Here is a 23,722-nt window from a genome sequence, read left to right as displayed (position 1 = left end):
AGACTCTGCAAGTTCCCATAGTTTTCATTCAGTTTGGAATCTCTTCCTGCCAGGACTCTGCACCGTGGCTGAGCCCTGCAGAGCCTTCACTGGCTGCCCTGGGCAGTTTGGAAATTCAGATTTACCTCCTTCTTTCCCTCATCTCCTGGTTTGGGACCCTGCTGTTCAGACACTGTGATGCAGAGTTGCTCATCACCCCCAGCTGCACTCATTTCAATCCATCTCAGTACTCTGGGGGGCTTTAAACTTCATTTTTTATGTCACAAACACTTGGATTTGGCCTCCTGTGGCAGGGGGAACCTGAAAGACCTTGATGCCCAGGACAAACACGGGTCAGAACACTCTGGTTTTATTGGTTTTTTTGGGAAGCATGTCAATGTGAACACAGCAAGGCAGCATCGTGCAGCAGCACAGGCTCATCAGAACAAACACAGAATCCACACAACCCAGGGGGAGCTGCTGTTGTGGGACGCTCAAGTGCAGCTTTAGCCCCTTCTCTCACTCACACTCACCCTCATCATCCTCACCCACCCTCACACGCACGCGGTACCGCCGTGGCAGCAGCATTCCCACATCCTCCTGCTGCCCTGGAAAAATCCAACTGTTCCCCTGAAAATTCCAAATCTGTGGAAGAGCTGGAGGGCACAACAAATCCTGTAGGGCTCCAGCTCTTCCCTGGCTCAGTTCCAAACCTGTGAGTTAACCTGGGTTTATGTACCTTTGCTGAGATGGGTTCTCCATCGACTTCAGAGGGCTCAAAACTCCTGTCCATTGCCTGGTTCTGCAGTACCAAGGTGTCTGAGACCCTCCCCAACACCACCTGGTCTGTCTCCCATAAGCAGGAGACTGAAGGAAAAGGCTCTCAGCTCATTCCAAGCTAAAACTCGTTTTGTTGCTCTGTGCCTCAGTGCATGAAAATTCTTAACAGCTTTAGAAAAATCGAAACCACTTTGGCTTTAGTGCCTTAGCCAGCAGAGGTAGTGGAGTCATGTTGAAGGGTTGATTGATGTCTTTACAGAAAAAGAAAGGAAGCTCAAGATTATACTGGCTGGGGCTGGGCTGGATCCAGGCTGTGGTGGCCCTGAGGAGGAGGAAGAGGCACTTCCCCATGGGAAGAGTTGCAAGAGCAGAGGGAGTTTGTCCTGGACTTGCAGTGCAGCGTTTTGGAGATGAAATGATTGTACAACCAAACCATGAGAGCTCAGCAGGGCTCGGGACCCTGGAGCCAGGCAAATCTGCCCTAAGGCTGCTCCTTGCATGTCTCCTGCCAAGGAGGGAAATGCCCACCAATCCAAATGCCTGTCAATCCAAATGCCTGTCAATCCAAGCAGCAATGAAGATGCCATCAGCTGGGCCACAGTGCTGAGGTTTTGGGGCAGGAAATGTATCCTGAACCCTACTTCAGTCAGGTGTCAGTGAGGGACATCCCCTGAGATGCTGGCACAGCCCCGAAGCCCAGCCTGGCTCAGGGTGAGATCGTGCAGGGGCTTCACCCCGAGTCCAGCGCTGCTCCAGCTGTGTCCCTGTCCTGTGAGCTGCCTTCAGTTCCATCTGCTCCTGTGGTGTCATCCTGCCCATCTCGAGTGATTGTTGTTCCCATGTCACTCCTTGGCTCCTTCCAGCCTCAGCCATCAGGGATGAGCAGGTCCTTTGACTCCTCCAACCTCGATCTCGCAGCACAGGTGTGGCATTCAGGGATTTGGGAGCACAACAAAAATAAAACACCTGCCACAGGAACAGCCCTGGGTTCCTTCCCAATCCTGAACAAGTGGAGGGTTTGCCCAAACTCAGCTCCCTCCCAGGCAAAGTCCTTCATGGCCCTGGTTGTGACCCTGTTCTCCAGCTGGGCACTGAGGGGCTCAGGGGTTTTGTGTGAAAGCTCCAGCCAGGAATCAGCCAGGACTCACCTGCAGCTGACACACCAAACCCCCCTGGGCTGCCACATCTCCTTCCCACCCCTCCACATTCCAATTTCCAGCATCTGGGCAGCCATGGGGATTTGCCCCTTTGTCCATCCCAGTGTCTGTGGTGCCTTAGATGAGCCGGGGCTGCAGCTCGTGGCTGCCCCGAGAGGTGCCGGGCAGGTTGGTGCCATCCCTGGGGCTGCGGCTCTCAGCCTGTTCCTCCGGGTCGCTTTGCTCCTCCCCAGGGCTGCAGCAGCGGGGAGCGGAGCCCTCTGCATCGGACTGGCCCACGCTGCAGCTCCTGCTCCGCAGCCCCTCGCTCCCCTCGTCATAGAAATTAACCTCTTCTGTGCTGGTCTCGCTGCCCTGCTTGGTCAGGTGTGTCCGTGGCTCCCCGCCTTCCTCCAGCTCTGAGTCCGAGTCCACGGAGCGGTCACCAGACTCTGTGGGACAGAGGAGCTCTGTGCCACCCTCCAGCCCAGCACGGGGGCATCAGCAGCAAACCTGGGGTCCCTGGGGTGGCAGGGGATGGGTCTGTGTGCCCCCGGTGCCTCTCACTGACCTGCAAGTGAGTCAGCGCTGAAAGCCAAATTGCCTTTGTCCGAAGGCAGCTCCAGGTAGGGGCTGGTGCCAAGAGGAGCCACAGGCTGGGAGCCTGCAGGGGCCTGGGGAGGAACAAGGATGGTGGTGAGGGCACGGAGGAGAGTTCTCACTCCCTGGGAGCTGACCCCAGTGAAGGTTCATGGAACAGCCCTGGGGGCTTCCCCCTCCCTGGGGGTTCCTACCTGCTCAGCACCACTGGGCACCTCCTCTGTGGCACCTGAGCCACGTCTGCTGGGTGCCATGTCCTTGTGCTCAAAGATGGTGGGGTAGAAGATGATGAGTGCCTCAATGATCCGAGCTTGGTGGGGATAATCCACCAGCGAGGACAGGGAAATGGTGGCATCCGTGGGCCTGGGGCGCATCAGCGTCGGCCCAAAGACGATGCCCAGGTTGCCTGAGGTCATCTTGTTGTCCTGTTCCACTTCCATGATCCTGGGTGGGAGGGGGAGGGACAGCTTGTGAGAGCAAGCAGGGAGAGGTGAGGATGGGCAGGGCTGGGGGAGAGGCCAGCCTGGAGCACTTGAGCCTCAGGATGGGGACAGAAGCAGCTGCGGCCATGGACCTTCCTCCTGGCTCCAGCGAGGAGGCTGCACACACCTCCCCACCGCAGGGGACAAAGGGAAGGTGCCCAGCAGCCACACAGGCTCTGGCCATGCCCCTCTCACCTCCTCAGGTGCTGCAGGAGGAACTGGAGCGTGGCCATGTTCTCACGGGGCAGCTCCTTCAGCAGCTCCCTCAGCTTCAGCACCAGGCTCAGCACCACCGGGTCGGTGTCAGCTCCTCTGTCCACCAGCTCAGGGCCGCCCTTCCCAGCACGGCCCTTGGCCTCACTGCCCTGCAGGCTCTCCTTGGCCAGCCCCATCAGCTCGTTGTACAGCCTGAAGGGCATCAGGGGCTCCGGCAGCTGCAGCGGGAGAGGAGAGAGGAGAGGAGAGGAGAGGGAGAGGGAGAGGGAGAGGGAGAGGGAGAGGGAGAGGGAGAGGGAGAGGGAGAGGGAGAGGGAGAGGGAGAGGGAGAGGAGAGGGAGAGGAGAGGGAGAGGAGAGGGAGAGGAGAGGAAAGGAAAAAGGAAAGGAAAAAGGAAAGGAAAAAGGAAAGGAAAAAGGAAAGGAAAAAGGAAAGGAAAAAGGAAAGGAAAAAGGAAAAGATGATCCCAGTCTTGGGAGCAGCTCCCACCTCCATAAGATCTGAACCTGTGCCAAGCTGCTGAGCTGGCGACACCTGGGGCATTTCTACAGTGAGGAAACATCTCTGGAAGTGCTGGAGGCCAGCTTGAAGAGAGCTTAGAGCACTTTTAACATCCATTTCAGAATTCCATGAGTCTGTGACCTGCAGTGCTGCAAACCCCTACCCAGAGGTGACATTTATTTATCCATCTCCTGGAGCGTGTCAATCGAGCCTCGTGAGCCCTGGCCAAGGAGCACTTGTGAAGTTCAAGCCAAAAGCTGTGTTTGATCCACCCGTGGGTGCTCCCTGCCGGGTTGAGGTGCAGGGATTCCCTTTTTGCCCTGGAACACCCCTGGCTGGGGTGGGGCCAGCTGGAGGTTCCCCAGCAGACAAGGGATGGCTGGGAAGAGGACAGGGATGGGTTGTTCTGGGTGGAGGAAGCCAGGATGTGAAGGGCACAGGATGTGCAGGGCACAGGCTGCAGCAGAGGTGGAGCTGCAGCAGGGGAAACTCTGCTTTGAGGTTTGTGCGAAGCAGAGAAGCAGAAGGAGCTGGTGCTGACCGCTGGGTGCTCCACACGGCTGGGGATGATTTCAGAGCAGCCTTAACGGATGTTTTGGGGACAGGCTGCCCCACAGCAGAGCAGGCTCCCTCCATCCACCCCTTTACAGAAGGACTTTAACCCGTTTCTCTGCAGCAAGGGCTCAGGTTGGGGCTCAGCACTGATTTCCCCCCCTCTTTCCACTCTGCTTCTCTTTGGAGAAACCATGGAAGCCACTCAGAGTCCTGGACTTCTGATGTGCAGGAGCCCAAGGACAAGTGAGGTAACACAGAGCTGCCCTTCTGCCCTTGGGGAGGGGAGGTTACAGAAAAAGGCAGCACAAAGAGTTAACCCAGGGCTGCTTGCAAGAGAGAAGCAGCTTCCTGCCTTGTGGTGGCAGCTGCTGGAGGATGTGGGTGATGCTGTTTGCAATGACACTTTGGGTACAGAGTGTGGGGGTTGCTGGGGCTGAGCACACACTGGGGTGATCACAGGGGCAGAGACACCACTGAGCTCACTCCAAGGTGACCCAGGGGGCAGAGACCCTGCTAAACCCACCCTGGAGTGATCACAGGGGCAGAGACCCCTCTAAACCCACCCCAGATTGACCCAAGGGGCAGAGACCCTGCTAAACCCACCCTGGGGTGGCCTGAGGGGCAGAGACCCCACTGAGCCCACCCAGGGGAGACCCAAAAGGCAGAGACCCCACTGAGCCCCCACTCCAAAGTGACACAAAGGGCAGAGACTCCACTGAGCCCACCCAGGGGTGATCACAGGGGCAGAGTCCCTGCTAAACCCAAGCAGCAGAGACCCCACTAAGGCCACCCCAGGATGACTCCAGGATCAGAGCCCACCCCATGTGGACATGACTCAGCCCCTGCAGGGTGACCTTTGCTGGCCCCTTCCCTTTTTGGGTAGCCAGTTCCCCAATTGGAGGGGGTGGAGGGCTCCTTGTGCAGTGCTTGGGCACGTCGCTGCTCTGTGGCTGTGACCGCAGTGACGCCGTGTGGGATGAGCTGGGGAGGATCACCGAGGCCCCATCTCTAAGGACAACCCACTCCCCATCCCTCCCAAGCCACCCTGAGCCCAATTTGTGCAGAATTCTCCTGCCAGGTTGGTTCCTGTGGCCAACTCCCCTCCCTCTCCCACCATGAGGGCCCCAGCACCTCACCTGTCTCAGGTAGAGCTTCAGGACGTTGCTGATGTCATGAGGGGAGGCCTGGGACAGCTCCACCAACTCCTTCCCGTTCTCAAAGGCCTGGCAAAGCTTCTCCACACGTGTCTTGACACCATTAACCCGGTAAATGCCCTGTGAAAGGGAGAAAAGTGGAGCTGAAGTGAGGGGAGAGGTTCCTCTTCATGTTTGCATGGGACAGTGAGCTGTGTGTGCTCCCACCCTCTCCTTCTGGAGTGGGAAATCCCTCTGGGAAGTAATTTTGGGATATCTCCTTCCAGCTCACTCATTCCTGCCTCATAGGAAAGCAGGAGAGGTGATTTTCCAAAAGCAGAGTTTGGGGGATCTGGGCCAAGCTCATCCCTGGCTCCCTGCCCTGTGGAAATCTGCAATGTGGAGCCTGTTGGTTTTCCAGAGGATCCTTCCGAGGGCCTGTGGCTCAGCCAGCTGAGGAGGAGGAGAGGAGAGGGGAGTGTCCCTCACCTTTGTTTTCAGGGCCCTCTTCTCAATCTCTGAAATGCATTTCTTGACAATGAAGGGGATCCCATCTGAGCTGCCCTGAGACGCCTTCGTGAAGTCCTGCCCGAAGAGCTGCAGCTTCCCTTGGAGCTTCTTGTGCCCACACTGGATGGCCAAGGACTCCAGGCACTTCTTGTGGCAGGCCAGGTAGCACTGGAAGAGAAAGGGGAACACGTGGAGGTGGGGGGCAGCCACAGAGACACCAGGCACTGCTCACAGCACGGCGAGAGACAGGAAAATGCCCTGGGGATGCTGAAGCACCAAAGGCAAGCACCATTTTCCACCTGGAGCCCACCCCAGAGGAGAAATATCCTCCTGACCATGCTCAGAGCTGGGTTCCAACCCCAGCTGTCCCAACTCACCTCCTCACACTCGGCTCCCTGGAAGTACACGTAGCTGTTGCACTCCCGACACTTGGAAGGGGCACGGAGCTTCCTGAGCCGATGGGTCTGGGCAGCCTTGGACAAGCCAACGTTCCTGAAGGGCCCCGTGGGAGCTGCCAGCTCTGGGGTGATCCCATTGATGCCTAGGGAAAAGGAAATGTAGGAAAGGCACAGCTTGAGCAGGGCTGTCACTGCCACCGGTCTGAGCAGGGCTCATCCCTCAGCAAAGCCGGGGACGCCACCAGGAATCTCCAGCAGCTGCTGGGTTTGCCTGCAGAACTGCTGAATTTGGGAAGATCAGCCCGGGGGGAGCTCTGCCGTGGTGGGGGGTGTGGCAGCAGCACTGTCACCTCCCAGCTGTCACCTACTCTGCTCAAAGGGAGGAGTGCTGCTCCCGTCCTTCTCGTCCAGCTCCTCGCTGGAGGACGCGGTGCCGTTGGATGAGAGCCGCTGGAGCTTGTGGCTGAATTCACCTGTCCAAGGAAAACCCACAGAGCAGTGAACCACCTGCAAAGCTGCTTCTCTTCTGAGAGCTCACCCCATCCCATCAAATCCCACCCTATCCCACTGGAGACTGGGGTCAGCAGTGCTCTCACAGGGCAGGCAAAGCAGGGGATGGTCCTGCCTAACTGGGAAGCTCTGGGTTTAGACTGGTTGTGCTGGGAGGGGCTCCTGGGCTGTTCCCATATCTACCTGCATTGGATTCCAGGCTGCTGTCAGCCTCAGCGACAGAGGTTGGCCAGGATTTATGCACCTGGTGTCCCCTCCCACCTGCAGAGAGAACACACAGTCCCTTGGGATTGCTGTCTGTGTTGGGGAGGGAATGGCTGGAGAACAGCCTGGATGCTGGGAGAAACTGGGGTGACTGGGGAGAAGCTGCTGGTGGGGTTTGCTGCTTCCAGTGACACCCAGCAAGGAAAAGGGAGATGGGAAGGTGGGCAGTGGTTTCTTAGGGAGCAAAATGCCACAGATCTGATTTAGTGTCCTTCAGGAGGAGGCTCCCAGCCCGTCCTGCTGCTGCCAGCAAAGCCTCTCATCAAACCCTGGGGGTCCCACTCTGCTCCTGCCTGGGGGGACATGGGAGAGCTCTGGGGCTCCAGACTCACCTCTTCGCTCGGCTGCTCCAGCCCCACTTGGCGACTCCTTGGCTCCTGCTGCTCCCTCTGAGCCAGCCCCAGCCCCCTCTGCACTCGTGGAGAACTCACTGGCATTGAAGCTGCCCTTCTGTGGCTGAGTAAAGGGAGACCTGGAGGGGAAAAGGGAATGTGGATGGCAAGGAAGGACGCTTGGAGACTTTATCCATGGCTGCCATCCACCAGTCTAGGGAATCACAGTCTCTTAAATCACAGCCTCATCTAGGCTGAACTGAAGGATAAGAGAGAAATTCCCAACTGATCCAGCCCAGCTGAGTTAAAGGGAGACCTGGAGGGGAAAAGGGAATGTGGATGGCAAGGAAGGACGCTTGGAGACTTTATCCATGGCTGCCATCCACCAGTCTAGGGCATCACAGTCTCTTAAGTACTCAACAGCCTGTCTCATCTAGGCTGAACTGAAGGATAAGAGAGCAATTCCCAGCTGGTCCAGCATTCCCAGCAGGAGCCGCCTTCAGGAATGCTGAAAGCATCCTGCCTCCTGCAGGGGAGCGTGGGTGGCGGGGAGATAACGAAGGCAACACAAGGCTGAACTGAATTAGGCAGGAATGAGCCCTGTCCTCCCTCACCAGGCGTTGTGGGACACGTAGGGCTCGAAGTCGTACTGCACGTCGGGCTCGTCGCCGCGCTGCAGCTGCCGCACGTGGGACGCGTACTGCTGGCCCGGGTCGTAGAGCTTGCTGCTCTCACACAGCGTCTGGAAATTCACGGGCAGCGCCGCCGTCTGCATGTGCATCAGCTGGTAGAAGGAGATGGTGGCCTGAAAGTGACGTGGGGAGGGATGGAGGTGAGCTGTCGGGTGGGAAATCGGGAGCACAAAGCGGCGCTGCTCTGAGTGTGAGGGGGAGGCGAGCTCTGCATCCATCCAAATGCCCTCTGGAATAGGGGCAGCTCTGCTGGAAGGCAGCTCGGAGCTCTCCGGAGCACCTCTCACCTGTCACAGACACGTTTTCAGAAAAATCCTTTCCTTAGGATTTTTCCTCCTGAGAAGCTGAGGGGCCTCAGGAACAAAGTGTGAACAATGGTTATCTGCTGCTGTGGAATGCAACAGGTGCATCTGGGATTGGTCTCATGTGGTTGTTTCTAATTAATGGCCAATCACAGTCCAGCTGGCTCGGACTCTCTGTCCCAGACACAAACCTTTGTTATTCATTCCTTATTTTTTCTATTCTTAGCCAGCCTTCTGATGAAATCCTTTCTTCTATTCTTTTAGTATAGTTTTAATATAATAAAATAATAAATCAAGCCTTCTGAAACGAAGAGTCAGATCCTCGTCTCTTCCCTCATCCTCGGACCCCTGCGAACACGGTCACATCCCACCATGGGGACACCCCACTCACCGATTTGATGACCTGGTCAGTCTGTTTGATCACTTCATGGATCTGCCGCAGCGAGTTCACCTTGGTGTCCTCCAGCTCCTGCTTCTGCGTGTTTGCATCGGCCACGCAGGTGCGGTACGTGGCCATGGCCTCTTCTGCCTGGGAGATGGGAGAGCAAGGGATGGGAAAAGCTCAGAGGTGAGGAGAACAAGAACAGCCCCTTGGATCCTCTCCATCCAGCCATTCCTGAGGATCATTTCACCCCATGTGGCTCAGGGAGCAGCAGGAGCAAGGAGCGCCCTCCAGAGCTGTCCCACCTGTCACAGACATCTTTTATGAAAAATCCTTTCCTTAGGATTTTTCCTCCTGAGAAGCTGAGAGGCCTCAGGAACAAAATGTAAACATTGATTATCTGCTGCTGTGGAATGCAACAGGTGCATCTGGGATTGGTGTCATTCAGTTGTTTCTAATTAATGGCCAATCACAGCCCAGCTGGCTCAGACAGAGAGTCCAAGCCACAAGCCTTTATTATCATTCTTTCTTATTCTATTCTTAGCCAGCCTTCTGATGAAGTCTTTTCTTCTATTCTTTTAGTATAGTTTTAATATAATATATATGATAAAATAATAAATCAAGCCTTCTGAAACATGGAGTCAGATCCTCATCTCTCCCCTCATCCTCAGACCCCTGTGAACACGGTCACAGTCACGCTCCTCCTACCTTGTTCTTGGCTTCCTCTTCCTGCCGCCTCTTCTTGTCCAGGGTTTTGGTGGTGGTGCTGCTGGTCGTGTTTTGCTGCTCCTCCTCTGCTTTCACTGCCATGTACTTGGCCTTGTCGTGCTCCTCGCTGCGCTGCATGTACGTCTGCTTGGCCTTGCGCAGGTTCCCCTCAGCCTCTTGCTGCCAGGGAGAGCCAGGTGAGGATGGAGCCCAGCAAGGGGGTCACCAGCTTCTACCAGGCTCCCCCAGCACAGCAGAGGCCACCCAACACTGCTGGAGAGGGGCAGGGTGCCCAGTGGCCTCAGAGGAGGTTGTTCCTTGTCAGGAGCCAGGACATCCCTCTGGCTGTCCTGAGCAGCCCAGACCCCTGCCAGGGGGCTCAGAGACCCTGGCACAGAGCCCAAAACACCTGTGGGTTTGATTATAACCTGTGGAGCAAGCTACCAACCTTGTATGAAGATCAGCAAGCCACAACAGTTTAGGTAGAATAACAGTGAAGTTATCACAGGGTGGAAAAGTAGATTTTGGGGTTTTGGTATGGGGGTTCAGGAGGCAAGATGGAGGGAACTGGGTGTGTCCAGCCTTTCTCCTTTTTCTTCTTGGCCTCCATCTTCTGCTCTGATGTTGGCACTCACAGATTGGTTTAGAGTAGAAGCTCAGTGTCTAACACAGGTGATGGGTATTGGAAAGGAATTGTAAACATTGTACACGTAGTTTTTAGTATAAAGACATAACCCTGCCCTGGGGGCAGGCAGAGTGCCTGGAACTGTCTTGCTGGGCTGACCTCAGCAGGGCAGGAGAAAATTTTTTATAGATAAGACACAATAAACAACCTTGAGACTGAGAACTGAAGAGCCCTGACTCCTTCTTCAAGCGCAGGCTGGGAAAAGAGACTTTCCAACTTTTCTCAGGGTCACTCTGAGCAGCCAGAGACCCCAACAGTTCCTCAGAGTCATGAGTTGCTCCAGGCTGGGATTGGGAACACAAACCCAGTCACTCACCAGTTTCCTCTGAGCCCGGTACCACTGCTCCTTGATCTCCTTCCTGCGTTTCTCATGTTCCGCGCGTCTCACCAGCAGTGGCTGCGTGGGGAGGGAGGGAGGAACAGCCTCATGATGACCTGAGCTGAGCCCTCCTGCTCTGCCCTCGCATGGAGAAGTGTCACTGCCACTCCCAGGACAGGTCACAGGCACTGGTTTGAGCCAGGGGTGAAAATCTACAGCACTGGGGGAGTACTGGATGCAGGATCCCTCTGGACTGAGCTAAGGAAGCAGCCCCAGGACCCCCAGCCCCAGGAAGGGCCTTCTGTCCCCTCACCTGGAGGAAGGTTTGTTGCTGCAGGGTGGTGGCTGCCTGCACAATTGAGGCCCCGTGCTCCATGTCCTGCTCCAGGGCCAGCAGATAGATGGACAGGAAAGGCATGCTGGTCTGGGGAGAAGAAAAACACATCTCCCTGAGCCCCAGAACCCAGACTGAACCCGAGGAGATGCATCCTTCAGGGAGGAAGAGCCAGAGGCAAGGTGAGGCTGGTGACTGCTGGCAAAAGCCCCATCCTGAACTTCTCCAGGCAGGGCTCCAAAGAGCTGCCCCCATGTCCTCCTGAGCTGGGCCACATGGAATGGGCTCTCCAGGGCTGCTGGTTCCCGATCCTGCCTGGCACTGGGGGCTTCAGGGATTAAGGGACTTACCTCCTGACTGATGGTTTGCTTGCAGCTGTTTGCCATCTTCTGGAGCCCTCTGGCGAAATCTACCTCTGGAGGGAAAAGGTTGAAAGTGAAAAGACACACGAGACACTGGGATTTCCCTGGTGGAGCCCGATCTCCTTTTGAAAAATCAATCAGGAACTTGAGGAGTGAGGCTCCCACTGCCCTCCTCCAGGAGGGACCTCAACCTCAGCCTGTCCCATGGCTCAGACCTGCTCCAGAAGAGACCCACCTGCTGTCCCCCCACTCACCCAGTGTGGTCCTTTTCTCCATGTATCCTATCAGGTCCTTCATGTACTTGGAGATGGTTTTGGCGTACTGGAGGGCAGCATCCACGCCCCCCTCGCAGCGCTGCAGCATCACATCCACCTCTTCAGCAGGAGGACGGGCTGTGGAGGGACAAACACCCCATGAGCTCCAGGGCAAGCACCCCCAGCTCTGTGCCAGCCCCAGTGCCCCCAGCTCTGCTGCCTTTCCACAGCTGAGCAGCGACTCAGGACAGCAGCGATGATGAGGAAGGTGCTGGTTCCTGCACAGACCCCAAACCCTGCACCCAGCCCCATCCTGCTTACCTGTGGCACTGCTGTCCATGCCTGAGGGCACTCCATCTCCTCTAGGCCCAGGAATCCCCCCATAGAGGCTCTCCATAGTCTTTGGGAATTGGGAAAGAAGAGGGATTGGTCAGCCAAGAGGATGGGGAGCAGCTGGAGGGGCTGGCCAGGTAGATGGAAGACTGAGCTAGTGGAGCCTTTTTGCCACTGCTGGAAGTCAGCTGTGCCCAGGCCGTGCCCAGGAGCTAAGGGGACTGTCACCCTGCTCTGGGCTCACACCAGAGCTGAGGGGAGCAGCCAGAGCCCTGTGCGAGCCCCACATGGCAGCAGCACCCAGGTCTCCAGGCATCCCTCACCTGGTTCTGGTCGCTGGGTGGAATGGAGAGGATGGTGCTGCTGTCCACCTCCCCCATGAGGAACTCAGACACCCTGTGGGGAGAGGAGCATGGCTGGACTCAGCACAGTGACACGGGCTGGCTGCCCAAACTCCTTTACAAACTCCCAACATCTCCTGGCTGCTCCAGGGGCTGGCTGCCCAAACTCCTTTACAAACTCCCAACATCTCCTGGCTGCTCCAGGGGCTGGCTGCCCAAACTCCTTTACAAACTCCCAAACACCCCCTGGCTGCTCCCCTGGCTGCTCCCTGCCCAAGTCCCTTACGTGCTGCTGAAGGACACGGCGATGGTCTCCACAGCCTTCTCGAACTCCCTCTTGTCTGCCTCATTGTTGGATTCATAGTGGAAACCTGGAGATGAGGAAATGTGACAGCCCTGTTGCCACCTGCCAGTTCATGCTGGTATCAGAGAGGGTTTTGGGGCTGGGGTGAATCAAGGGAGCAGAGGGAAGGATCATCCCCATGGATTTTTCCAGCACAGTAGTTTCCCCCTCCTTCTTCCCAGGCCTGACGTCCCTGACAGCATCTCTTGGCTCGTGTTTCTGTTTATTCCCGTTACTCAGGGCTGCTGGAAAAGTGCTGCTGGACCTGTTCCACTGCCTGCCCTGCCTCATGGCTCCTCCAGACCCCTCTCCAAGCAGGATGAACTCCTCCAGGAGGGTTCTTGCCCGCAGTCAAATGAGGAACCACCACCAGCAGCAGGAACTGGGGCTGAGAGCACTTGGCAGGCTCCCATACCACGGGACACCAGCAACCAGGGCTGCTGGGCAGACCCTGGCTCAGCTCCTTGGGGCGGGGAGGGGTCTGCTCCAAGCCCATTCCCTCCCATCCCATGGGAACAGCTCAGAGGTGAGGAGAATAAGAATATGTGGAAGCAGCCCTGCTGCCATCTTGTCCCCTGTGGTTGCTGTTGGGTGTCCAGGAAGCCGTGGGTGACTCAGAAGGTTGTGCTGTGCCTGTGGTGGGTGACAGCAGCAGGAGGTGGTGCCCAGCTGGGATCTGACCTCCCAGACCCCGCTCCATAAACACGAGAGGCTGCCAGGAGCAGGATCTGATCACTTCAGTGTTTTTCCTGCGGCTGTGCCTGGAAACCCCCAGGCAGGATCTGTCATTTCTGACACCACATCATCCTTAAAGCTGAACCACACCGAGAGGCAGACGATGCTTTTTTTTCCCTCTCCACCAGTCCATGGGGCACCTCCACTCCCTGTAACCCCTTCATGGGCTCCCCAATTCCCTCCCATCCCAGTGTGGGGCAGGAGGGGAGAGGGCAGGAGGGACAGAGCTCCCAGCACCACTGTCTCACCCTTGACTTTGGAGATGAGGGTCCCAGCGGCCGTCAGGGTCTCCAGGGTGTTGAGCAGGGGGTATTTGTTGATGACCTGGCGCAGGATGCGGAGGGTTTCACCCAGGCACTCGTGGGCCAGCGGCCGCTGGGGCTCCTTGGGGTCTGCAAGAGAGGGAGGCTGAGATGCTGCATCCTTGTGCCATGTCCTTGCCCTGTGTCCCTGCCCCCTGCCACTGCTCTGCATCCCTGGGTCCCTCCCCTGTTCACCTCCCAGCCATGTCCAAGGCAGGGATCTGCCATCTCCAGACTATGCAGCAAATCCCCCTGGCCTCAGGGCTCCCAGGACTGGCACAGCCACATCCTGCTTGTCCAGCACCTCCCCAGATCCTGCTTGTCCAGCACCTCCCACAGCGTGGCCGTGTGTCTCCTGCCCAGCCTGGGATTGGCCAGGGGGCAGCCTGACCTTTGAAGCATTTTTTTCTTCCAGAGTAACTTTTCCCCTTGAAAGCAGTTTGGGAATTTCCTCCATTTCCTTCCCTCCCTCCTGCCGGATGGACGCTCCCAGCCAGGAGGGATGGGCCTGGTCCAGCCAGGCTTGTTACACCCCACAGGTTCTCCCCTTCTGTGGGCTCCAGTTGCCAGCCCAGGGGTCTGTCCAGAACCCCCAGTGCAGGTCTAGGGCTGGTTAGGAAGTGAAGAACCTCCCTCGGGAAAGTGCTGACATGGGGGATCAGCACCCACTGCCCAGCCAGGCAAAGACCCCTCCCCATGCCAGCCCCCAGCTCAGGGCTGGAAAGGGATTTCTGCAAAACCAGGACTGACAATGCGGTGTCAAACACCCCCAGACCACGGGATTGATATATTCCTGTGTCCCCTCGGGCAAGGAGAGCCTGCAGACCACCCAGCCCCTCCTTCTGGCAGCCTTGGTGGGCTGGGGGGCCGTGCCCAGCACCCCGTGGGGCCCTGGCAGGCAGCTGGCACCGCTGCGCTGTAAACAGGAAAACGGGCGGGTGAAAATAGCTCGGGCAGGAAGCTGCGTTATCCCGGCTCCGAGCTGCTCACCCACCACTCACCCACCACCTCTGCACGCTCCCCCGGGTGCCTTCTGGCCCAGACAGAGACCCCTCACCCACGGGTGGGTCCGTGCCAGGGTGTGCCAAGGGTGGGCACTCACTGAGGGTGGGCACTCACCAAGGGATGGGCACTCACCAAGGGATGGGCACTCACTGAGGGATGGGCACTCACCAAGGATGGCACTCACTGAGGGATGGGCACTCACCAGGGCATTGGGCACTCACCAGGGCATTGGGCACTCACCAAGGGATGGGCACTCACTGAGGGTGGGCACTCACCAGGGATGGGCACTCACCAAGGGTGGGCACTCACCGAGGGATGGGCACTCACCAGGGATGGGCACTCACCAAGGATGGCACTCACCAAGGATGGGCACTCACCGAGGGTGGGCACTCACCAGGGATGGGCACTCACTGAGGGTGGGCACTCACCAGGGCACGGGCACTCACTGAGGGATGGGCACTCACCAGGGCATTGGGCACTCACCAAGGATGGCACTCACCAAGGATGGCACTCACCAAGGATGGCACTCACAGGGCATTGGGCACTCACCAAGGATGGCACTCACAGGGCATTGGGCACTCACCATCGCGCAGCACCACGTCCCGCAGCTTCTCCAGGGCATCGGCGAAGCGAGCCACGTCTGCCAGCAGCTGGGAGATGTCCTCGGGGTCGATGAAGGGACCATCCCCGCCCTCCATGGGGCTGTAGCACAGCGGGGTCTTGTGGCCCTTGGGCAGGGGGAAGCCGGCGGCGCTGGCATGGCGGCTCAGGCTGGTGGGGCGCTTCAGGGTGCCCACGGTGCCAGGGCTGCTGCTGAGCTTGGCACCGCCCGCGGGCAGCTCTGCCACGCTGCAGCCCGGGGCATCCAGGCAATCCTTGCGGGAGAGCTCCTGGGGAGCAGGGGGGAGTGTGAGGATGCAGCGTGGTGGGAGCACAGAGAGGGAAACACCCTAAACCTCCATGCTGGAGAACAAGCCTTGGGGGACTGGTGTCAGACCCTGCAGCTGTGTTGTGCCTCAGTTTCCCCAGGTAGGGATCTGTAGCCACGATATTTTATGAAAAATCCTTTCCTTAGGATTTTTTCTCCTGAGAAGCTGAGAGGCTTCAGGATCAAAATGTGAACAATGGTTATCTGCTGCTGTGGGATGCAACAGGTGCATCTGGGATTGGTCTCATGTGGTTGTTCCTAATTAATGGCCAATCACAGTCAGCTGGCTCGGACTCTCTGTCTGAGACACAAACCTTGTTATCGTTTCCTCTTCTATTCTTAGCCAGCCTTCTGATGAAATCCTTTCTTCTATTCTTTTAGTATAGTTTTAATATAATATATATCATAAAAAAACAAATCAAGCCTTCTGAAACATGGAGTCAGATCCTCATCTCTTCCCTCAACCTGAGACCCCTCTGAACACGGTCACAGGGATCCCCTTTGGGACTGTCATGGGACAAGGGGCAGGGTCTGGGCACTCGCCTGGCTGCCCCCATCAGTCCCTGCCAGCTCCTCTGGGGCCGTGTTTGCCATGAAATGCACACAGTGACGGTGTGGGTGACACTGCTTGTCCACCCCAGCACCCACCGTGATGGGGCTGCCCATCCCAAGGGGTTGGGGACCCCAAAAGAGCAAAACGGCAGCAGGATCTGGCCCACATATCTCTTCCTCTTTTTCAGCTGTTGCCATACTGGGGAAGAAGACAGAGACAGAGACACCTCCCAGGATATTCTTTGGGCTTTGCAGGTGTTTTACAGATGGAGGAAGCCCCAAATTTCTAGGGGTAAAATTGCATTTCTGGGGGTAAAATGGCAGCAGGATTCGGCCCACATATCTCTTCCTCTTTTTCAGCTGTTTCCATGCAGGGGAAGGAGGCAGAGACAGAGACACCTCCCAATCTATTGTTTGGGCTTTGCAGGTGTTTTACAGATGGAGGAAACCCCAAATTTCCAGGGGTACCCCTCCCTCACTGTTCAGAGCTGTCATGGCTTGAGAGCCCCACATCCACTGAGACTCCTTGGGCACGGGGAGGGGACCCTGCAGCCCCTCTGCAGCTCCCACCGGCGACCCCCAGCACCCGAACGAGCAGAATCTGAGCATCCCCGGCCGGGCGCTGCCGGAAGCGGTTTTGCACCGGGGAGCAGACCCGGAGCACCGAGAACACGAGGCTTCCGCGGCCGAGGGCGAACGGGGGAGCCCATCCCCACCACGGGGCTGCAAGGAGGCACAAAGACCCCCGCCCCAAAACGCCTGGGGGTCACCCCAGCCCTGTCCCGCTCCTCCCGGCTTGCAGCAGCCCCGGCGCCTCCCGTCCCTCCCTCCGGTGCCCCGGGGTGCCCCGGCCGTACCGTCAGCCTCACGGCGGGCGTGCGGGGCAGCGAGTCCAGGGATCGCTGGGGCTGGTGGGCTCTGCCCGCCGCCGCCGAGGGGCTGTAGCTTTTCTTGCCCGCAGCCCGACCGAGCATCCCGCTGGCTGCCACCCATAGGCGCCTCTCCCGGGGATGGGGACGGGGATGGGGACGGGGATGGGTGTCCCGTGCTAAGGAGCCGCGGGTGGGCTCCGGGTCGCCGTCCGCATGGTGCCAGCCCGGTGTGGCCTCACGCACCGGGAGTGGGGCGCAGGCGCGGGGCGGGCGGTGCGGGGTGCCCCGGGGAGCCCCGGCGGGCAGCGTTTCCTCCTGGCCCCTCCGGTACCGGGGGGTTCCACACGGTGGTAAATAAATGTCTGGCAGAGCCAAAACACCGGGGCTGCCCGAGCCTGCGGTCGCCCCGCTCCCATCCCGGTCACCAGGCAGGTCTGTGAGTCTGTCTGTCCTTCCCACAGCCTCGGCGGCAGCCCCCCCATTTCCTCCCTGTCCCTTCCTGCCCTCCCGCCTCCCTCGGCGGCTGCTCCGTCCCCTTCCTCGGGGGCAAAATTCTCCCCCACCAGCCCCGCCAGTCGGGTTCTTTCTCATTTCCCTCCTCTTCACAAACCTCCTGGACGTATCCAGGGCCCCACTGCCAAGCTCTGGCTCTACCCAGCAGTTCCCTGGGTGCCCCTAGAGCCCCCATGGTGCCGGGGATGACACTCACCGGCAGGGTCTGTGGGACGGGGCTTCCCGCCCGGCTCTTCTTGGAGATGGAGGGGGTTTTTATCAGCTCCCGCTTTTTCCTGGAGAACATCGTTGCCGGGGGGCCGAGCCGCTGCCCTGAGCCCCTCGCTCGGGCCGTTCGTGCCGGTTCCTCACGGTCACATTCGCGGGGAGCAGCAGGGGCAGGAGGGCGCGTGTGACGCCGCCTCGTTTCCTCATCGGCTTCGCAGCCCGACCTGAAACAGGAAAAGCCGAACGCGCACCCAGGAGCGAGGCCGGGGCCGGGGTCACGGGGAGCAGCGGGACCCCGGCACTCACGGGGTTTTGAGAGGGTTTGGGGGCTGCAGGTTCGGGGATTACAGAGTTGGGGGGGGGGGGGGTGAGCCCCACTCTGTGGAACCAGGGAGGAGCTCCCACCCTCTGGGGAGTTCACCCTGTTTGGGGGTGTCCATCCGTCCAGGGATGACAAACTCCATCCCTCTGAAAGCCCCAGGTGCGGGGCTGAGTGGGATGGGGGGCTTTGGGCTCCCACCTGTGGGACGCTCCCGGTTCTGCCCTTCCGTGGGCTCGGTGTGGGTGCCGGGACCGGCCCTATAGGGTCACAGCCCTGCTCCTGTCCTCCTGTGAGGATCCCACCCGTGACTCTCCCACCCACGGGGCATCACGACCTCACAACGGGGTATCTGGGTTTATCTGTGGGATAAACCCCTGCAGAGAGCCGGACCGGGGCTGCCAGCCCCTGCGGCCGGTCGGGGGCTGATGGTGTCCCCCCCTCGCTCCCCTTCGTCCCGGGACCTCCCCACCGGGCCGGGCCGTCCCGCGTGGAACTTATGCCGGCCCCGTGGGGACACGGCGGAGGGCGATCCAAGGGGAGCGGGAGGCGGTCGGGGATGGGTGGAGGTGCATGAGGTGCGGGGACGATGGAAGGGCTACGCGTGGCCTGAGTGTGTGCGTGACCGTGGGTGTGAATGTGTGAGTGCATGAGCGAATGTGCAAGTGCGTGTGCGTGTGCGAGGGAGCGCCCGTGGGTCGGGGGGGTGCGTGTGGGGTGTGTGTGGGTGGGTGTGGGTGTGTGCGGGTGTGTTTGGGGTGTGTGTGTTGCATGTGCGCGCACAACGCGTGCCCGTGGGCCAGGCTGCTCACTCCCGTGCACAGGGATGCACACGCGTGTGTCCGTCTGTCTCTGTGTGCGCGTGTCCGTCTGTCTCTGTGTCCGTGTGTACCCTGTGCCCGGGACGGCTCCGGCTCCAGTTCCGACCCCGGGCTCCCCCGACTCCCGGTGCCTCCCGGTGCTCCCCGAGTGGCACTATCAGGGTTCGGGACCCTCCCCTCGATCCGTTTTGGATCCTGCCCTTATTTGGACATTTCTCCCTCCAATCAACGCGGGGGGGGCCGGACCCGACCCCGCCCCCGCCCCGCCCGAGCCCGCTCCGGTACCGGCCCCGTTGCCCGCTCCCCTCTCCGGTACCGGCTCCGTTCCCCGCCATGAGCAGCTCCCAGTTCAACAAGGGCCCGTCCTACGGCCTCTCCGCCGAAGTCAGGAACCGGGTGAGCCGCGGCGGGGGCCGGGCGGTGCCGGGACCACCGGGCGCGGGTGAAGCGGGGGCCGGGGGATACCGGGGCCACCGGGCGCTGTAGCTGCCGGTGCTCCTGGAGGCCCGGGAGAGCCGAGCATCCCGGTGCTGCTGGGGCGTCCCGGTTGCATCCCGGGTTCTGGAGAGGCGGGGGTTTTTCCGGTATGTCCCAGGACTGCAGAGCCGGCCAAGAGTGGAGAAGTTGGGTGATTTCGGGAAGATGGAAATCCGGGGATTCCCGGGAGGATGCGGAACTGAAGGACCCAGAGGTCTCTGAGGGCTGGGGGTACCGAAGCTGGGCTCGCAGTCTCGGGGTGCCCTGAACCTGCCTAGAGGGTCCCAGGGACGTGTTTGGGGACCGCGGCTGGGTCCCTCCCGTGCTTTGGCCGCCGTGGCTCCGCTGTCCCTGGCAAACCTCGGGGAGCCCTTCCCGTCACACCCGGGGCTGGGGGCATCTCCTCGGTCCTCCGCGGCTCCGGACCAGCTCCACAAAGCTTCTCCACTTTCGACTTCCCCGCAGCTCCACGTCGCTGTACGGGATGCTCCGACCCGGCAGCGTCCCCGTGGTTCTCTCCGGGGATGCGGTTTTGGCCCCGGTGATTCTCCCGCTAAAGTGCCGCGGGGCAGGAGGGGAAGGAGGGATGGGAGGCTCCGGCTGAGCTGTTTGCACCCCTCGGCGGGATCTGGGTGCCTCCTGCCCCCTCGGCAGCGCACGGGGGTGCTGCCGGGCCGGGGGTGGCGCAGGGGACACAGCAGCCCCGGGGCATCGGTGGCTGTGCCCAGGCGAGCAGAGGTCGAGCCGTGGTCAGCCCGGGGCTGGTGGCCGGTGGTCTGAGCGTGTTCTGCTCCAGGGCAGGCAGAAGGGACAAGTGGTGGCGGGATATGGTGGCCGTGGCCGGGTGCTCCTTACCTGGCCTCGCAGGGGATTTGGGATTTTTGCATTTCGTAACGGGAGCGGATGGGATGGGCCCCGGCCTGCCCGGGGCTGGGCTGCCCCAGCTGAGAGGGTGACATGCACCAGGATCTTGGTGCTTCATGTTGATTCAGCAAGACGTGAGCCAGTCCGACTGCCCCGGTGTGTCTGATGGAGGTGACATCACCGACTGGGAACCAGTTGAACCAGTGACATGCTCCCAGTCTGTGGAAGCCCTTGCAGACTGGGCTGTGGTGGGATCTCTCTGGGACTGGTCCATTGTGCACTCCCCATGTCCTGGGAAATCCTCAGGCTGGGTGTGGGGAGGGAAGAGGAACTGGCTTCAGCTGCTCACGCTCCAGAAAATCAGCTGGTGGGACTGTAGAATCCCCCAGGCAGGACACACACGGTGTCATGAGGGTGATCTGCATGGCTCGAGCTTCCATTTGGAACTGGAGTGTCTCCCTAGCACCCAGCAGGGCTGGACTGGGCCCATCCCAGTGTCTCCCTGTGTCCAGGATCCCTAGGGACTCGTGGCACATAACAGGACCAGGATGGGTGAGAGGTTGGTGGATGCTCTGAGCACCAGAGGGGCTGTGCTGGGGCAGGACAGCACTTTGGCTTGCCAGGCCCTTCTCTCCCTAGAGAGTTCTCCAGGAGAACTTTCCCTTCCCTTATGGGTCAGAGGCTGAGACAGAGATGCTGCTGGCCCTGGCAGCTGGTCTCCATTTGGGAGGAGACGTCCACATTCCTGGCATAGCCGCGGTGAGGGAGGAATCTGTGCTGGAGGTTGGGCCTCGCTAGAAGGGAAAGGGAGAGCATCTCGTGGCCAGGACCCCTGGGGCTCAGAGCTGAGCTCCCACGGGCTCCAGCAGACAGGGAGAGACAAATCTGGGGGGTCACTCCCCCCTAACCCCATGGGCAGTTCCCTTCTCATGCTTTTGGAATGGTTCAGAAGCTGCTGTGTCTGCTGGCAGCATCATCCTCATGCTCCTGTCCCTGCTGCCATAGCAGGGAGGGGGGAACTGTCCCCATGAGGGGTTTGGGGTGCACGCTGGGGCCCTGCCTGAGCTGTCCCCCCACTGTCCCCCAGCTTGCCCAGAAGTATGATCCACAGAAGGAGGCTGAGCTGCGGACGTGGATCGAGAGCGTGACAGGAAAACAGATTGGACCTGACTTCCAGAAGGGGCTGAAGGATGGGGTGATCCTCTGCGAGTAAGTCCTGGGGGGCCCTGGGCATGGCCCCCAGCCCCTGCTGCTCCAGCTGGGAGGACATGGGGGATACCAAGGACCCTCACCAGCCCTTGTGGTGGGAAGGGTGGGCTGGATGTGTGCCAGTGGGACCTGCCAGAGTCACCCCCAGGGCTTCTGTGTCTGGGGAGAGCCCTGAGCACAAACAGGGATCTGGAGGGGGAAATTTGCCCCACATGGAGGAGGCCTGGGCTGGACCTTCTCAAAAGGAGCCTATGCCCTGCAGCCCCTTGAGGTTTTTTCCTGCCACAGCCTCATGTTCCCCTGCCTCCCTCCAGGCTCATGAACAAGCTGCAGCCCAACTCAGTGAGGAAGATCAACCACTCGGCTCAGAACTGGCACCAGGTAGGTGCAGCTCTGCTGCCACCCGCCTGCTGTCCCTCTGCCATCACCCTCCAGGGCTCACCCCTCTACCTCTCCCCAGCTTGAGAACCTCTCCAACTTCATCAAGGCCATGGCCAGCTACGGTATGAACCCCGTGGACCTCTTTGAAGCCAATGACCTTTTTGAGAGCGGAACCTGACGCAGGTGCAGGTGTCACTGCTGGCACTGGCGGGAATGGTGAGCACAGAGGGAGGATGAGCAGTTTGGGACCCTGAGTTTGGGGTGGTGCCTGTGGGACCCCACAGCTCCCCCTGCCCAGGGAGTGGGTGGGGGCGTTTGGGACCCTTCCTCACAGCCACTCCTGGCAGGCCAAGACGAAGGGGCTGCAGAGCGGGGTGGACATCGGCGTGAAGTACTCGGAGAAGCAGCAGAGGAATTTCGACGAGGCCAAGATGAAGGCTGGGCACTGTGTGATCGGGCTGCAGGTGGGCTGCCACAGGGGAGGCTCCCATGGCTGGGAGCTGGGCAAAGGGTGCCCAGAATTCTGTCACATTCTCAGCACTGTCACAGCTCCAAGTGTTGCTGGAGGGACCTAAGGCATGAGGGGCCTCAAGTGTCCTTGGGATCTGGGACCATCTTGGCTCTGTGTCCAGCACTCAATGACTGGGGAGCATGAGATGGGTTAGGGAGCACTGGCTGTGCTCCCCAGGCTGGGGATGGGGACAGGGGGCACATGTGGGGCATCATGGATGGGGGAGCATGAGATGGGCTAGGGAGCACTGGCTGTGCTCCCCAGGCTGGGGATGGGGACAGGGACAGGGGGAGAAAGGGCACGTGTGGGGCAGCACACATTCCTCACCAGACCCCTTTGTCAGATGGGCACAAACAAGTGTGCCAGCCAGTCTGGCATGACTGCCTATGGCACCCGGAGGCACCTCTACGACCCCAAAAATCAGATCCTGCCACCCATGGACCACTCCACCATCAGCCTCCAGATGGGCACTAACAAGTGTGCCAGTCAGGTGAGCCCCCACGCCGGGCTGGGGAGGGGTGGGAGAGGCACAGCTGAGCCCTTCTCCATCCTGTCCTTCCTTCCAGGTGGGCATGACAGCTCCGGGCACCAGGAGACACATCTACGACTCCAAGATGGGGACAGAGAAGTGTGACAACTCCTCCATGTCGCTGCAGATGGGCTCCAACCAGGGCGCCAACCAGAGCGGGCAGGTCTTTGGCCTCGGCCGCCAGATCTACGACCCCAAGTACTGCCCCCAGGGCAGCCAGGGCGAGGTGGCCAACGCCGCCGGGGAGCAGAGCGGGGACCCGCCCGGGTACCACCACTACCGCGAGGAGGAGGAGGAGAGCTACTGAGCGGGACGGCTCCGCCCCAGCCGCACCATCTCATCAACAGCCACATTCCAGCCTCCACTTTCATCATTCCCTCTTTTCAAACTCTTTTTTTTTTTTTTTTTTTTAACTTTGGAAATGGATCTATTTTTCTGAGCAAGGAAATAAAGACCCTGTTTGTAGAGAGGAGCCCAGCCGATTCCCCCAGGAGCTGCAAGCAGGGAGGTGGCAGATGTTCCAGCAGCTGGGGGAGGACAGTGTCACCTCTCACGCACCCCTGGGATGCCCCTGGATCCCTCAGCAAGGAGCAGGAGTGGCCGCCCGTGCTGCTCCTGGTGCTGCTGCTCGTCCCTGTGCTGGCAGGAGCCTCCTCAGCCCTGTGGAGGAGAGGGACCGGGGTTATGGGGGAAGCACATCTGGGAGAGACCTCGGGATTGGGAGTGTTTGTGAGCGAATGTGTGCGTGCACAGTTTTGTGCTCTGGTGTGATCTCGAAATGCTGGAAATGCCCTTTTTGCAGAACTCGTAGAGACCAAGTTTTCAAGGTGATGGCTGCAGGGCTGGGCCGGGAGCTGGCACAGCTGGCACAGCTGGCACAGCTGGCACACCCAGCACTGCAGCAACCTGATGGCCCAGGCTGGAGCCGAGGTTGACTCCAACGCCTGCATCCTCCACCAGGGCGGTGTCCTGCCCATCAACATCTCCTTTCCCGTGCGGTTTTAAAGTGGATGCTCTCAGACTGAAACCATTTATTTGGGAAAAAA

The 23,722-nt window shown here is 59.6% G+C and overlaps 2 protein-coding genes across 2 annotated transcripts; one reads left to right on the top strand and one right to left on the bottom strand.

Annotated features, from left to right (window-relative positions):
• Positions 1–1,645: 1,645 nt before the first annotated feature.
• Positions 1,646–17,644, bottom strand: ARHGAP45 (Rho GTPase activating protein 45). Its single transcript, XM_036399652.1, has 23 exons — positions 17,555–17,644; positions 15,077–15,383; positions 13,435–13,578; positions 12,395–12,479; positions 12,091–12,163; positions 11,756–11,834; positions 11,435–11,572; positions 11,169–11,233; positions 10,798–10,908; positions 10,482–10,562; positions 9,481–9,660; positions 8,782–8,919; positions 8,011–8,201; positions 7,397–7,536; positions 6,984–7,061; positions 6,659–6,763; positions 6,270–6,433; positions 5,872–6,060; positions 5,386–5,523; positions 3,173–3,411; positions 2,690–2,939; positions 2,467–2,569; positions 1,646–2,347 (listed from the first exon to the last, which is right to left on the bottom strand). The coding sequence occupies exons 1-23, from the start codon at positions 17,642–17,644 to the stop codon at positions 2,034–2,036; spliced, it is 3,402 nt and encodes a 1,133-aa protein (XP_036255545.1). The 3' UTR covers positions 1,646–2,033.
• Positions 17,645–19,022: 1,378 nt separating this feature from the next.
• On the top strand, positions 19,023–23,586 carry CNN2 (calponin 2). The gene is given in 8 exon segments (XM_036399651.2): positions 19,023–19,101; positions 21,134–21,255; positions 21,570–21,636; positions 21,716–21,803; positions 21,806–21,852; positions 21,984–22,100; positions 22,491–22,637; positions 22,714–23,586. Coding segments are annotated over 8 exon segments (921 nt in total). The 5' UTR covers positions 19,023–19,038; the 3' UTR covers positions 22,984–23,586.
• Positions 23,587–23,722: the final 136 nt, after the last annotated feature.

This window comes from Molothrus ater, chromosome 26 (assembly GCF_012460135.2).
Source record: "Molothrus ater isolate BHLD 08-10-18 breed brown headed cowbird chromosome 26, BPBGC_Mater_1.1, whole genome shotgun sequence".
NCBI classification, from domain to species: domain Eukaryota; kingdom Metazoa; phylum Chordata; class Aves; order Passeriformes; family Icteridae; genus Molothrus; species Molothrus ater.
The sequence above is the reverse complement of the archived record's forward strand: the minus strand, read 5'-3'. Positions and strand labels throughout refer to the sequence as shown.

Bases quoted from the DNA above. Each gene is read 5' to 3' on its own strand.
- ARHGAP45 (XM_036399652.1), bottom strand. From the start codon at position 17,644: ATGTTCTCCAGGAAAAAGCGGGAGCTGATAAAAACCCCCTCCATCTCC. The intron at 11,835-12,090 runs GTGAGGGATGCC...CAATTCCCAAAG, and splicing joins CACCCAGCGACCAGAACCAG to ACTATGGAGAGCCTCTATGG. The intron at 2,348-2,466 runs GTCAGTGAGAGG...TCTGTCCCACAG, and splicing joins CAGCGCTGACTCACTTGCAG to AGTCTGGTGACCGCTCCGTG.